General features: G+C 39.5%; 1 protein-coding gene across 1 annotated transcript in view; it reads right to left on the bottom strand.

Annotated features, from left to right (window-relative positions):
- The window catches only part of LOC132497849 (uncharacterized), a 56,253-nt gene that overhangs the window by 20,984 nt on the left and 18,803 nt on the right, over positions 1-16,466 (bottom strand). Inside the window, exons 3-4 of the mRNA XM_060111394.1 lie at positions 15,393-16,427; positions 9,070-9,139 (exon numbers count right to left, since the gene is read on the bottom strand). Of these exons, the coding sequence (XP_059967377.1) occupies positions 9,070-9,139; positions 15,393-16,427 (1,105 nt within the window). The remainder of the gene's footprint in view (positions 1-9,069; positions 9,140-15,392; positions 16,428-16,466) is intronic.

The following is a 16,466-nucleotide window of genomic DNA, read 5'->3' on the forward strand; positions in this document are numbered from 1 at the left end:
GCAGTAAGACTTAACATCAGGGATAGTGATTCCTCCCACTTTATTCTTTTCCAAAATTTAGTTATTCTAGGTCCTTTGCCTTTCCACATCAATTTTAGAACAAGTTTATCTATGTCTTCCAAAAAATCTTGCTGGGATTTTGACAGGATTTATATTAAGCCTATAAATCAGTGTAGGGAGAATTGATAACCTTGTTATGTGTGTCTTCTAGTCCATGAACACAGTATGTCTCTTCATTTATTTAGATTTTCTTTGATTTCTCTCAAGAACTTTTTGTCATTTTCCCAGTACAGATGCAGATCCTGTACATTTTTGTTAGATTTATACCCAAGTATTTAATTTTCTTTGGAGCAACTACAAATGGCATTGAATTTTAAATTTCAATTTCCAAATGTTCATTATTAGTATATAGAAAGAGGATTGATTTTTGCATATTGATTTTGTATCTTTCAACCTTGCTGAATTTGCTTACTAGTCCTAGAAGTTTTTTGTAGATTCCTTGAAATTTTGTGTGTGCACAATTGTATTACCTGCAAATATGCAGTTTTATTTTTTCACTTTATGTCATTTTTGGCCTTATTGCACTGGCTTGTACTTCCAGTGTTTTTTTTTTAATAAATTTATTTATTTTTTGACTGCATTGGGTCTTTGTTGCTGCTCTCGTTGTGGTGCACAAGCTTCTCATTGTGGTGGCAGAGCGTGGGCTCTAGGCATGCAGGCTCAGTAGTTGCGGCGCACGGGCTTAGTTGCTCCACAGCACGTGGGATCTTCCCAGACCAGGGCTTGAACCCGTGTCCCTTGAACTGGCAGGCGGATTCTTAACCACTGTGCCACCAGGGAAGTCCCTGTACTTCCAATGTTATGTTGAATAAGAATGATAAGAGTGAACATTCTTGTCTTGATTCCAATCTTACGGGGAAAGAATTGCATTTCACCATTAAGTATGAAATTAGCTGTAGGTGTTCTGTAGATGTTTTTTATGAAGTTGGAGAAGTTCCCCTCTATTTCTAGGGTGCTGAAAGTTTTTATTATGAATGAGTATTGGATTTTTTCAAATTCTTTTTCTGTGTCAATTGTATGATCATATGTTTTAGTCTGTTGATATGATGGAATATATTAATTTTTTAAGATTGAAACAGCCTTACATATTGGAATAAATCCCACTTAATTATGGTATATGACTCATTTTATAAATACCTTGATTTGATTTGTTAATATTTCATTGCATCTAATTTCATGAGAGATACTGGATTCTGGGGGGGGGGTTTGTTTTGTTTTTCCATTCTGTCTTTGTCTCATTATGGTATCAGAGTAAGCTTAGCAACATGAAAAGAGTTGGAAGAGTGGCATGGACTTATATATACTACCAAATGTAACATAGATAGCTAGTGGGAAACAGCCGCATAGCACAGGGAGATCAGATAGGTGTTTGTGACCACCTAGAGGGGTGGGATGGGGGGGTGGGATAGGGAGGGTGGGAGGGAGATGCAAGAGGGAGGAGATATGGGGATATATGTATATGTATAGCTCAATCACTTTGTTATAAAGCAGAAACTAACACACCATTGTAAAGCAATTATACTCCAATAAAGATGTTAAAAAAAAGAGTTGGAAAATATAACCCCTTCTATTTTCTGGAAGAAATTGTGTAAAATTGTTGATAATCCTTCCTCTAATATTTGGTAGAATTCTCCAGTGAAGCCCTCTAGACCTGAAGATCTGGGAACTTTTAAATTATGAATTCAATTTCTTTAATGACTAAAGGACTATTCAGATTATCTATTTCATCTTGGTTGGATTTTGGTTGCTTGTACTTTTTGAAGAATTGGTCCATTTCTTCTAAGTAGTCAAAGTTATAAGTGCAAAATTGTTCACTGTCTGCCCTTACAAAGCTTTTAATAAATGCAGGATCTGTAGTAATAACCCCAATTCATTCCTGTTACTAGTGATTTGTATCTTCTTTTTATCTTGTCAGTTTTACTAAAGGTTTATGTTTTATTGGAAAAATTTTTGAACAGCTTTGTTTCATTAACTTTTTTCTATTGTTTTCCTATTCTCAGTCTCATTGATTTCTGCTATTATCTTTATTATTTTCTTCTTTCTGATGTCTTGGGTTTATTTTGCTCTTGATCTTTAGTTTCTTGAGGCAGGAACTTCAATTATTGATTTCAGACTATTTCACTTTTCTAATATAAGCATTTAGTGCTATAATTTTCCCTGTCAGCATTTCTTTAGCTGTGTCTCACATACTGTGATATTTATTTTCCTTCAATCTATGTATTAAAAAAAATTCCTTTGAGACTTCCTCTTAACTTGGGCATTATTGAGAAATGCTTTCCTTAGTTTCCAAATATTTGGAGATTTTTCTGTTTGTTAATTTTTAGTTTGGTTTCATTGTGGTCAGAGAATATACTCTGTATGATTTCAATTACATAAACAGCACTGTCTGCCACTGCAAGCCATATGGTTATTTCCTATGTATCCTATGATATACTTTTTCTTTTTCTTTATTTAGCGATCCTTTCTTTCCTGTAGCCCTAGAAGACTCTCTTTGCCAGCAAACTGGCACTTCCCTCCTTCTGGGTCCATTGTAGGATTGTAGGAAGGCCTCCAAACTCCGTTGCTCTTGAGAAGATTGAAGGACCCTAGGCCACACAGACTGAATGGACCTCTTCTCTAAGCTGGACTTCCCTTTCCTTGCTGAAGGAGACACTCTGTACCCCCTATCTGGCAATGTCCAGTATTGGTTGTTATGGCCGTGGATTCAATTCCCTTTATCTGTAAAATTCTGACACTTCATATATGGTTGGTTGCTGACATTACAGGACTTTTACATATATAGCATCTAGGGACAGGTAATTTGTATTTGTTAAATAAGGTACTGCCTTACCCCTATTGGCCTGACATTCAACCGTCGTACCTTTGACTGATTAAAAAATGGGCAGAGGAGCTGTGCAGCCATTTTTCCAAAGAAAACATATAAATGGCCAATAGGTACATGAAAAGATGCTCAACATCACTAATTATTAGGGAAATGCAAATCAAAACCACAGTGAGCTATCACCTCATGCCTGTTAGGATGGCTATCATTATTATTTTTTAAATAAATTTATTTATCTGTTTTTGGCTGCATTAGTTCTTCATTGTTGCACGCGGCCTTTCTTTAGTTGCGTCGAGCAGGTGCTACTCTTCGCTGTGGCGTGCAGGCTTCTCATTGCGGTGCTTCTCTTGTTGCGGAGCACGGGCTCCAGTAGCTGTGGCACGCGGGTTCTAGAGTGCAGGCTCAGTAGTTGTGGTGCAAGGGCTTAGTTGCCCTGCGGCACGTGGGATCCTCCCGGACCAGGGCTCGAACCCATGTCCCCTGCATTGGCAGGCGGATTCTTAACCACTGTACCACTAGGGAAGCCCCAGAATGGCTATTATTAAAAAGACAAGAAATAACAAGTGTTGGCAAGGATGTGGAGAAAAGGGAGCCCTTGTGCTCTGTCGGTGGGAATGTAAATTGGTGAGCCCTTATGGAAGACAGTATGAAGATTCCTCAAAATATTAATAGAACCACCATATGATCCAGCTATCCCACTTCTGGTTATTTACCCAAAGAATATGAAAACACTAATTTGAAAAGATATATGCACCCCTACGTTCATTGTAGCATTTATTTACAGTAGTCGAGATATGGAAACAACCTAAGAGCTCAACAGACAAATGGATAAGGAAGATGTGGTTGTATTCTATCTACATGATAGAATACAACTCAGCTATTGAAAAAGATGAAATCTTGTCATTTGTAATATGCTAAGTGAAATAAGCCAGATGGAAAAAGACAAATATCATGATTTCACTCATCTGCGAAATATAAAAAACAAAGAAACCTCCAAAACACAAAATAAATAAACAAATCAAACCAAACAAAATCAAACATGTAAATATGGAGAACAGAATAGTGGTTACCAGAGGGGAAGGGGCTGACAAGAGGGTGAAATGGGTAAAGGGGACCAAGAATATGGTGATGGATGGAAACTAAATTTTTGGTGGTGAGCATGCTGTAGGGTATACAGAAGTAGAAATATAAAGTTGTATACATGAAACATACAATGTTATAAACCAATGTTACCTTAACCGAAAAAAAAAACCTGTCATGTTCAATCATATACTTGTGCAGTTTCCTGTGTATCAATTTCCCTCAATAAAACTATTTAAAAAGTCATGACAGATTATACTGCAGATTTTAGGCAAATAACTTGAAAGTCTAGACAAAATGGAGAGTTTTCTAAGCAAATAATAGATTATGAAAATTGACCCCCATTATAAATAGCCTAAATAGACCATTTTTGTAGAAGAAATAGGAAAAAGTTACCATGGAACTATCCCACAAAAAGTACCCAGCCCAGATGATTTCACACCAGAATTCAACTTTCAAAAACCAGATAATTTCAATGCTTTACAAATTGTTCTAGAACATTAAAAAATAAAAACTTAGCTCTTTTTATAATGCAAGTAAAATCAAAACCTGAACCTGAAAAATACAGAAGAAAATTACAGACCAGTTTTACATAAATATTGAATAAAAATGTACTAAATAAAATATTAGCAAGTAGAACCCATAAACACATTAAGAAAACACCATGCCTACGTGAAATGTATTCCAGGAATGCAAGATTGGTTCAATGTCAGGAAAGCCTTTCATGTAAAACAAGATAAAAATAAAATTAAGGGAAAAAAATAATGTAGTTTCTATGGATGCTGAAAAATCCTTTTATAGAACACAATCCATCTTTTAAAATAGTGACCGTAATACCTATTCAGAAAATTTAGGCATATACAGCAGATATAAACTCCTAATTGTGAAATAATCATTGCAAAGTTTTGAAATCTGTGGGTTCCTATATTTAGTGACCTACTATAAAATCCATAAGCCTCACTTTCATAGAGATTGGGCTACATTGCCAATTTGCTGAAGAAGAGCTTCTAAAAGATTCTTTCCTCTTTTAGCCTGTAGGTTTTAGAACTGAAAATAATAATAAACAAATTACTTAAAGTATTAGCCTTCAGGATATTATGTGTTACCTATAAGGGAAAATACCTCTATTATTATCTGTCAATAAGCTATATGTGAAATATCTTTTTGATAAATTTATTTTATTATTTAGTTATTTATCTTGGCTGCGTTGGGTCTTTTGTTGCTGTGCACGGGCTTTCTCTAGTTGCGGTGAGCGGAGGCTACTCTTCGTTGCAGTGCACGGGCTTCTCACTGCGATGGCTTCTCTTGTTGTGGAGCACAGGCTCTAGGCACACGGGTTTCAGTAGTTGTGGCACACGGGCTCTAGAGCACAGGCTCAGTAGTCGTGGCGCACGGGCTTAGCTGCTCTGCAGCATGTGGGATCTTCCCGGACCAGGGATCGAACCCATGTCCCCTGAATTGGCAGGCGGATTCTTAACCACTGCGCCACCAGGGAAGCCCTCTTTTTCTATCTTAAAAAAAAAAAAAATCTGGGAAATATATACTCTGTGAATGACACCTATACGGCTTTGTGTTGGGAGAACACAGAGGCAGTGCCAAATTTAGGAAAGCAGCCAACGTCCAACAATTCAGTGATGTGGTTCCTTTCATTATGTTTACTGAAACTTTAATAATGTCATTTTTATGCCCTGGTGTACTCATACAAGCCTATTTAGCCCATAAAAATAATATATGTATATGTGTATATGTGTGTGTATATATATATAGTTACAATAAACAGTAAACAATATTGTTTACACTTGAATGAATTTCAGATATGAGATTAGAGTGGGCATGGGAAAATAACATGTCCCCAGTAAACAGATAATCATCTCAGAGATAGTGTCAACAAGTCCAGGGATGCAGGTAAACATCTTAATTTCAAAAGTCCTGGTTGCTTATGTTTACAGACTCCTTTGAGAAGCAAAAAGAACTTCTGACTTTTCCTTTTCTTGACTTGAGATGTTCATTGAATGTTTTTAGTGGCTACAATGGGAAATTTAAGATACCTGTTCCCCATACATCTTGCCCATTTACATATCATGGAGACTTCCATGACTTCCAATATCATGGAGACTATTGGTGAGGCTTGATGTCTGTCCGTACAACTTCCCACAATCTTCTCATTTAAAAGAGCCTCCCTAATATGGACTCACTGCTGTTTACTAAGGTCCAACCTCTATCTGAAGACTTTTCCATACTCATCACCCTGTCAGTTTTTCTTCAGTGTGATTTCTCCAATGCTGAATAATGCTGGTGATTCCGTGGAAAACATTTCCACATTCATCACATTTATAAGATCTATCTCCTATGTAGATTCTCTAGTGCAGTCAGTCCTGACTTCTGGGTGAAGGTCTTCCTTCCTACTTCCTTCACATATGGTTCTATAAGGTTTCCATGCTGAATAAAGGCATCCTTACAGTCATCACATTTTATGCAGTCTCTTGCTCGTGTGGGTTTTCTGATATCAAATAAGGCTGCTTTGGCTGATGTCAAATACAACTTTCCCACATTCCTTATACTGATAGCATTTTCCCCTATGATAGATTTCCTAGTGGGAAAGGAGGGACCCACTGTAAACAAAAGCTTTTCCAAAAGTGTTGCTCTCAGAGACATTCTCTTTGGTATGTACTTCCTAATGCTGAGTAATGACTCACCAGTAACTAAAGCTTTTACTAACTTACTGCATTGATGTTGTAATTCTACAGATTCCCCCCACATGATTTAGCATCTTCAGAATATTTTTGTGTTGGAGACAAGTCCTTATTTTCATTCTCAGTAACACCATCTAAAAAAAATGCAGACAATTCAAATGTCAGTTGTCTCTTCTGCTGAGATCATGAGACTTATGATGAGAAACTGCGATAAAAATAAAACCCAGTTTTATCTAAAGTGCATGCCTTTTCAGTATCCCTAAACTACCAATTCAATTTTGAAGAGCACGCAAGAAGGCATGTGAAGTTCCAGTTTGAGAAGAGACAGCTGGACTGTCAGAAAGAGACTGGAAGAGCATACAGAATTTTCTCACAAAATGTGACAAAGAATCGGAAAGGTATAATCAAAAAATTTAAGAGGAAATCAGTTTGAATCTGGAGGTGAAAAAAAGGGAACATCATGAAACCAAGAGAAATTTTAATTTGCTAAAGGGTAGTTAAAAGTACCATTTACACCAAATGAATGTACCTAGGCCACTAGTATAGACAAACAAAATGCTCCATAAATGTTTGTTAAATGGATCAACAAACAATGGCATATAATAAAAGTTAACTCAAAGCAACAGGTAGATCAGTTTCAAAATGCATACTATTTTGATGTGGGGAAATCAGTAAACTGGAAAAGTAACAGTGGGGAAAATAATTTTTTCAGTTAATATGCAGGATTAAAAGATAAGAAGAAAAACATTTTGAAGCTAAAGGAGTTGAATAAGTCAAAACAATAACAAAACAAACACAGACACCTCCCAAATATTACTCAGTTTCTACCTAAAGAATTGGGCAAAGAGACGGGTAGAAGCAAGGTTTCCAGGGAAAGGACACTAACAAGAGTTCTAAAAACCTTCTTTTCAAGGATGTCTTCTTTCTCTGCAGACATTCTTTCTCATCTGCTTTCCATTTCATAAGGCAGTAACATGAGAGGTAAACTAAGATAGGGTCTTAATAGACTGGACCTGACACCCTTTGATTCCAGGGTACTATCTTGCCATAAGCATACCTTGTTCTATCCTTGTTCTATCTGGGCCCTAAAAGCAATGGGATGGTCTTGGAAAATTGAATTTGAAGCTGTCCTTCAGTAAAAACACCCAAATAACAAAAAAAACCCCAACACAGGCAGAGAAGGTTCCAGAGGTGTACATGAATACCTGGCGGAATTAAAGCCCATGAGGGAGATACTGGGTTATGGCTCCAGAGACATCTGGTGGATCCTAAAGTTGTTTTGCTGCTTTCTGTTCTATTCCTGAAGCCTTTCACTAGTCAAGCCATAAATGATCCTCCCAACCCTTCCCACCTGATGGCTTGTCCTTCAAGCTGTCTCTTCAACCTCTCTAGCATAACTGATGCCTCTTCTCTACATTCTGAATATTATCCTCCTTAGGTCTGCAGCTCTACAGGCAGAGGTCAGGACCTGCTTCAGCGCCTGCTCCTTGCTTGGTCTGTATTTCTGGTCTCAGCATCTGTGGGCAGAGCTCCCCGAGTCTTCTGACAGCCCTGTGAGGTCCAAATATCTATTTCCTGGTAGCAACAACTTAAAGTTGGAAGAAAGATTTTGTTTTGCCAGTCTGATTCTTGGTCCCAGGCACAGCCCTCTCCCTCTACCATCAGTCACTATTAGAGATCTTTCCTGCAAGAAGACTGCCATTCTGGAATAAGCGAGCTCAGGAGAAGATTCACTCCAGCTTGGGGTTCACATTGATTTTTCAGAAGTATATCCTTGTAGCTAGTCTTCTTCCTGAGGCACAGAACAACACTGTTAACAGAAACTCTAAATTTTATTTAGCTCTTACCCAAGAACTCACTTACCTGACAACGCACTGAAATAAAAAAGGAACTCTGTCAGAAAGCTAAAAAAATTAGAAGACAGAGTGGGAGTGACTGCAAATTATTAGTAAACACTATCTGCTATAATCTCTTACTTCCTAGTTTAAGTTAATAAAGCTTGAGAGAAAGACCATGACCCTCCTCCCTTTGGTTCTCCCCTTCTAAGAATCCCAAATAGGAAAGAACATTAGAGATCAGAAAATAACGGCTAATATTTATTGAAAATTGACTGTAAATTTACTCATCTAAGCAGATTTTATCATTCCACTGACGGATGAATGATACTGAGGCACAGAGGGATTAAGTAATTTGCTAAAAGTCAAACAAGTGGATTCTATGTCGTTCCTTGTGTTCCGACTTATTCTAGGGAGTCATGAGTGGGATCATCTCAAAGGAACCCAACTTTCCTTTTACCAAATTGGGATTCCAGACCTTCCTCTTTTTCTCAACAGCCCCAATAACCTAAGACAACTCAGGACTTGGAAGCCATCTTTAACTTTCGCCTGCAACTCAATTCGTCCGACTGAACTTCACCGGAGTCCCTAAAGGGCTGAATCACACACTGAGTCGAAGCCGGAGTCCACGAAACCGCTATCACCACCACCTACGACCCAAAGGCCAAAAGAGTTCGCAGTTCCAGGCCTGCGGCTGTCAACAATGCCTCACCCACAGGTCTCCTCTAGGAATCTGGAGGTTCTCTCCTCTCTGTGGTTGCCTGGCAGCATCCCCGCCCCTGCTGAGCAGCGCAGGCTCCGGCAGCTAGGTCAGGTAACTCCCAAGGGCCTGCGCTCTGAGGCTGGGGCACGGCACGCTCCGCCCAGGGTCCGCCTTCCCCTGGCAGAACTTCAGAAGAGCAACTCAGACAAAAAGGGAAACTTCTTAGCTGCTAATTATCTCTAACAGGGGTGGAGACATAAGATAGGAAAATCTTTCCTTGCCAGTTTAGGCGATGTTTATCTCCTGCCAGCCACTGTTCATTAGTTCCCAAGGTAAGAAAGTAAAAGTAGACCTGAGCGGGAGCTTTAATCCCAGCGGCAACAACCCAGCAGTCCTGGGGAAAATGCAGTGTAGTTACAGGTAATTTCTGGCCTGGGGCTGGAGCATCTAGAGGCATCGCATTTGAGAGAGCCCATTGAGAGAGCCCACGGCAATAGAATAATAGCAAACGGCTATAAGGCACTTAGGTGCTAACCACTGTTCTAAGCACTTTATATAAACCCCCCATTTATCCGTATAACAATTATCCTCCCTAGGTCTGCAGCTCCCCAGGCAGAAGTAGGTACTATTATCGATATTTTACATTATGAGGAAATGAGATTAAGTCACTTACTCAAAGTCATTGAGCTAGAGTTTGGCTACAGCAAGCTGTAGAGTTCCTAAGTTTCCTCCTCCTTTATCAGGGATGAAATGGTGATATACCTACTCTTAAATATTTCACTTAAGTAGTCTGAGCTGAGGCACTAGATCAAAAAGTAAGATACGCATATCAAGCTTAGACAGGAATAATGACGAACTGCATAAATCAGAGGTGACAAATGGCCTCCTCTTAGGAATCCTCGGGACACCCAGGACCAGGCCATTTGGGCTTAAGAAGATGATTGGTACAGCAAACATATATTTCCCAAAGATCACCTTGAACTGTGATGGCTGAAAACTCTGGGAGCCTTGACTGACGGGGTTTCAGACCTGGAAAAGGTCTTTTATAAGTGTGGGAAGAGAATCAACTGTTTACAAGAAATCAAGGGATAAGGCTGGCTCTCAATAATGATCTCACAATGTGGGCTAGGGAGCTAAGCAACTGAGAAGTTTAAAATACTTATCGTGGTTGGCTTTGTCAAAATCAAATTATATGTATATAAAAGTGTATGTATAAAGTAAAAATTAAAAACATATTTTATATAAAATATATCCATACCTACTTTTTATATACAAATATGATATAAAAATACTATGTATAAGAAGTAATGTGCAAGAACTCCTTACCAGTTATACCGAGAAACATCGGAAGGAGAGAGGACCCAAAGAAATTCTAATAAAATGATGAACTGCTGGAAGGGCTTTAAAATGTAAAATTTTCAGTGTGAAAGGTTGAAAGTTGAGAAAGTTCAATTAAAGTTATCAAAATGATTATCCCTGTATTAAACAAACACATTGCTCAAATAAATTCTGTGCTTGTGGAGTCAGGAGGGGCATCTGAAGGAACTATTTTATATAATATATACTTATCTATGTTTTTCTTAATCCAAGAAGTGGTACTAGCTACAAATATAAAAACTTTAAAAAACCCTCATCAAAGGTATATCCATAGTGAGTTATTGGATAGATCCATAATGGGGACATCTCTCTAATCTTTATATTAGTCAGATATCCCTTATTCTGTTAGAATAATGCAGAGAATAATGGTTCTAAGCTAGGAGTATGATCCTTTCCTATAAAGAGCTCATCTTTAAAGTGCAATGTCTCCCACAGACACCCTCATTGTGCAGGCAACAAGAATTAGGGCTGATATTTATGCTGGCCCAAACTTCATCCAAGATTTAGTATGCAAGAGGATGGGGATATTATTACCTTTGGTGTTTGGACCCAGGACTCTATAGAGTTTCTTAAGTATTTTCCAGAATACTGATAGGAATTGAAAATTTTCTACAGGTAATAACTCAAAGCACTGAGTACCACTGCAACAGGCAGTTCGTTCATCTGAAATAAACAGAGGAAGAGTGGGCTCTGGAACTGCTTAGTTCATATCTTGGTCCCACCACATACTAACTTTGTGACCTCAAGCAGCTTTATTGATTTGTTTCCCCAGCTAAAAATGAAATAATGTGAGCAAAGCATTTACTAATGTCTGGCCCTTAGTAAGCAGTTAACAATTACATAATACTGTTAATAAATCCTTTCCTCTACTCCTAAAGATTGCCAATAATAAGACTGATTGTTAACAACTTTACAATCACTGGATATTAACAAAAGAGGCTACTTCTGTTCTGAGTACAGGAGTGCAGAGCTTTTCTAAGTGCTTCTATCTGATTGCTCTCCACCTCCATCCTCACCATGCCCATGAGATTTCTCAATCCCAGAGCCCTGCTCAGCACCCCTGTTTTTTTGTTTGTTTTTTTTCAAAAGGGGCCCATCTTCCTTCCCTTCACAGTCCCTTTCTATTACACTCTCTGGAACCCTTTTGTGATTGTCAGGTTACTTTTTCATCCAAAGCCCATGTTTAAGCTCATTTTACTTTTCACTGCTTTAGAAATTTGATTCTCCCCCAACCTCTCCAGGTGCTTTTTGCCTTAAACACTCAATATCTTGTTTACCTTCAATCAATTAGAAAACAGAGGCTAGTCAATCTTATTCTCATCCTCAATGTTATTTCTAAGCTGCTGCTTCATGATTCATTTGAGTTTTATACCAGTTATTCTACCTGGCTGTTGTATTACTGGCTGCCATTACTTCTCTTGTGGACTTGCTTCACTTTCATACTCTTTTCTTTCCATCCTTCCTCCTGTTACTGATGATTTAAAAATCCATATAGATGAACTGCTTCAAGGGACCCTGATTTCCTAGGTACTGTCATTGTCACACCACATCTTTTATACATAAAGATGTACTCCTGACTTCATCTCAAGGCATTTTCTGTTCACCGCACTCCCCAATTCCATATCTAACACGTCATGTCCTCCACTTGCCCCTCAGGGCCTTCAACTTTGCTGTGGCCAGTTTAGTTCCAGATAGTAACCTTACATCTTCTCCTTATCTAGGACTAGTCTGACCCCCTTTGATGCCCACCTGGAAACCTCATGGCACTCCGCCCTTTTTTTCGGTTCTACAACTGTATTTAAGCACAAGAAACCACCAGAACAAACCCCCCATATTTATTTTTAAATAAGTTACGAACTGTATTCTTCTATGTAATAGGCATGTTCCATTGTTCTGGGTCTTTGTTTATGGTTCCTTTATAATATTACTTAAGAGAGTTATAGGCAAATGGAGGAACCTGTGTGCACTGAGAGAATATGTCAGGCAGAAACTGGAGAGGCTGCAAGTAACAGCATGGACAGTGGACAGCACGTTTAGAATAAGGACTGCATTCCATCGAGCAGTCAGATTAAAGAGAGAGGCTCTGACATTATGAGGAGCAATTTCAGTTTGGAAAACACGTTTGTGAAATCAGATTAGATGACAAGTATGGATAGCATCAGTTTGGTAAAGAGATGTTCTCATGAAGGCTCTTGTTACTAAGTCAAGTCCCCTCCAAAGAGACGAATTTACATGAGAGAAATTTGAGACAGGGAAAGGTAGGGAATAGGCCTCATATACTTAGAGCTACAGAGCTCTCAAGGCTCAGTTCTAGGATCCTTGTTCGTTTCCCGGACATAAAAAAAAATTAGGTTTCCAATCCTAGCTGCCTCAATGCCTGGTGCACAACTCCAGTGTTGGTCTTATGAAAAAGCCTAAGCAGTCCTCAACTTGTGAATGAGTTGTTTTTTAAATGTTCATTTGCTTTCCTATGTTGTGAACTCAGAAAGTTTTCCCACAGTCAACGTAAATCTAATCCCAAAAGCCAATGTGACGCATAATATGCCTAAGTTATAGTGCTAACACCATTATCATTTTCATGGGAAAATGTGTTCACAATTACAATTTAGAAAGCTAGGAACATATATATTTCTATAGGACTAGGGACTCTTCTAGTTCCAAGCCAGTGATATTCCTATGTCCTATATAGGGATTACGGACAGAGGGGCAAGAGACTAGGGCACTAGGGAAATGGGGGTAGAGTATATTATAGGAGTGGAGAGACGGGATAAAGACAGGGCTGGGCAGAAAGGTAGTTAGGAATAAAGAATGGTGATTACCCTTCTTTTTCCTCTCCTTCCTCTTTTGTCACTATCTTACCACTTCAAACCCACTGACCAGCTAGAGGTGAAGGGAGACGAGGGGACTGAAGCTGTGTGGGGTGAGGTGGGAAGGCAGTCCTAGAAATTGTGGAGTTTGCTGCGGCAACGTAGAAAGGGAAAGAAATAAAAGGACATCTCAGTAGAGATCAAATATGACTTCTGTAAATAAAAAGATAAACAGACCAGGAGCTGTGTGTACTTCTTTGTGGCTTGCCTGCTATCCACTACAATGATCATCACAGGTTCTCATCAAAAACAGAATTGTTTACTCAGTAATATAGGGGTAATGTCAACCAGTTTTTGGTTGATTTGTTGTTTTCTGAAGCCCCAAGGCAAAGAATCACTAATCTTTGGCTCTTTTATGTGCTCAAGAAGGTATAAAAACCAAAAAATTATAAGCCAGTTCTCACAAGAAATTATTAGGAGATTCAGAACACAATGGTAACTACAGAGGTGGGAAAAAGGGAAGTGTAAACCAGGGAAGAACACCAGCACCCTGCCCCCCACCACACACACACACACAAGCCTTGCACTCAGAAGAACCTTGGGAGACTTGGAATATAGGTCAGTCTTTTTTGAAACATTTAAATTTGAAGGGACAGAAAGGCCATCTCGAAGACCTAGTTTTTAGGCATGATGGTGGTCTAATTCCCTGTTCATTGTAAGAGCTGGTGGCTCAAGTCCCTTGAAGGGCTTTCCTCATGCTAAAAATCTGCAGCGGCCTGTGTTCATGCTTCCTCACTTCACTGGCAACCACGAAGGTAGCAGTGATTCAGCACAATGTTTCTCAAAATTTAGAGTACATCAGGTGACTGTGGAGCTATAAAAATGAAGATTCTCGGGCCTCCCTGGTGGCGCAAGTGGTTGAGAGTCCGCCTGCCGATGCAGGGGATACGGGTTCGTGCCCCGGTCTGGGAGGATCCCATATGCCGCGGAGCGGCTGGGCCCGTGAGCCATGGCCGCTGAGCCTGCGCGTCTGGAGCCTGCGCGTCCGGAGCCTGTGCTCCGCAACGGGGGAGGCCGCAACAGTGAGAGGCCCGCATACCGCAAAAAAAAAAAAAAAAAAAAATGAAGATTCTCAATCCCCATCTCAGACCTAATAAAGCATAGTATCTGTGACTGGGACTCAGGTACGTTAAACAAGCTCCACAGGTGATTCTGATGTTCACTGATGTTGAGGAATCACTACTGTAACGAACAGGACTTGAAGTCACAAAACTGCACTTAAGCTGCTGGTCTTTTCCTTTGTGTGATATTGTAGCTATGTCACCATCTCCATAAGCAAGAGTATCCTCATTTTTAAAATGGAGAATAATTTTAATTTATAGAAACATTTTAGGAATTCAATGAGAAAAGTGCTTTTTGTAAGTGTCAAAGTATTAGGTGAAATTATTGGCATTCTAACCGTCCCAGAGTCTGTCCTCAAGCTATGTTTCCAACGTAGTGCCATCAACTGCCCAGTTTGAATGAACTCTCTACTTTAGGTTGGCTAGTCTTGTCACTGATGCTTCCGAACTACATGCACTCTGCTTCCATTTGTTCTACCCTAAATGTTTTCTCCCTTTTGCCTTCCAAATATCCCCATCAAACCTTTATCTTAAATAAAGTCTTTCCTGACCACTTCAGGTAACAGTGATCTGTCCTTCAGAATTTATAGCTTGCCAAGTGCCACTTTAATTCTACACTACTTTGAGCATCAATTCTATTGTCCTATAGTCTTGACTAAACAGTGGACCTTATATATCCCAAACTAGGTTGTAAACTCTTTGAGAAAAGGAATCTGGTGTTACGCTCCTTGTTCTCCACAGCACCTAATGAAATGGGCAGCAGAGTGTATTTTTTATGAAATATCCGAAGTTACCTTATAGCAACAGTGACTAACATTTTGTCCTAAATCATCTCAAAGCTAGTATTTCTCTCCAGCCTGCACTCTGTGAGACAGCTTCTCTACAGTCTTCACACAGAACCAGATTTTTCTCCTCTGTGGGTGGTCTGATGTTGAGTAAGAGCTGAGTTCTGCCTAAACGTCTCCCCACACTCTTTACATTTAAAGGGACCACCTCTATTATGGATTCTCTGGTGTTTACTAAGATCTGACCTCTGTCTGAAGGCCTTGCCACATTCGTCACATTGGTAGGGTTTCTCCCCAGTGTGGATTCTCTGATGCTGAATGAGACTGGTGATTCCTCGGAAGGTATTCCCACACTCATCGCATTTGTAGGGCCTCTCTCCGGTGTGGATTCTCTGATGTTCTGTGAGGACTGATCTTTGAGTGAAAGCCTTTCCACACTTATCACATTTATAGGGTCTCTCTCCAGTGTGAATTCGTTGATGTTCTATAAGACTTGTCCTCTGAATAAAGGCTTTTCCACATACATCACATTTGTAGGGTTTCTCCCCAGTGTGGATTCTCTGATGCTGAATAAGGCCACTCTGACTGAAGGACTTCCCACATTCCTTACACTGACAGCATTTTTCTTTGTGGTGGATCTCCTGATGGGAAACAAGGGAGGAGTTATAAACAAAGGCCTTTCCACACTCGCTGCACTCATAGGGCTTTGCCCCAGTATGGACTCCTTGATGCTGGGTAAGAATTGAACGCCGACTAAAACTTTTATTACACTGAGTACAATGATAAGGTTTGTCTCTTGTGTGGATTTTGAGATGGTGAAAGAGACCTGCTTTCTGGCTAAAGGCTTTGCCACATTCATTACAGTGGTAGTGTTTCTCTCCTGTGTGAAGTCTCTGATGTTGATTAAGAGCTGACCACCGGCCAAAGGCTTTGCCGCACTCATTACATTTATATGGTTTCTCTCCCGTGTGTATTATTTTGTGTCGAATAAGCACAGTTCTCCCACGGAAAGTTTTTCCACATTCTTCGCATTTGTAGGGCCTGTCTCCATTATGGATCCTCTGATGTTCTACAAAGCATGAGTGTTGACTAAAAGTTCTTCCACAGTCATCACATTCATAAGGCTTTTCTCCAGGACAGACTCTCTGGTATTCAGAAAGGTCTGAGTTCTCAGTCAAACTTAC

Source organism: Mesoplodon densirostris, chromosome 10, assembly GCF_025265405.1.
Source record: "Mesoplodon densirostris isolate mMesDen1 chromosome 10, mMesDen1 primary haplotype, whole genome shotgun sequence".
NCBI classification, from domain to species: domain Eukaryota; kingdom Metazoa; phylum Chordata; class Mammalia; order Artiodactyla; family Ziphiidae; genus Mesoplodon; species Mesoplodon densirostris.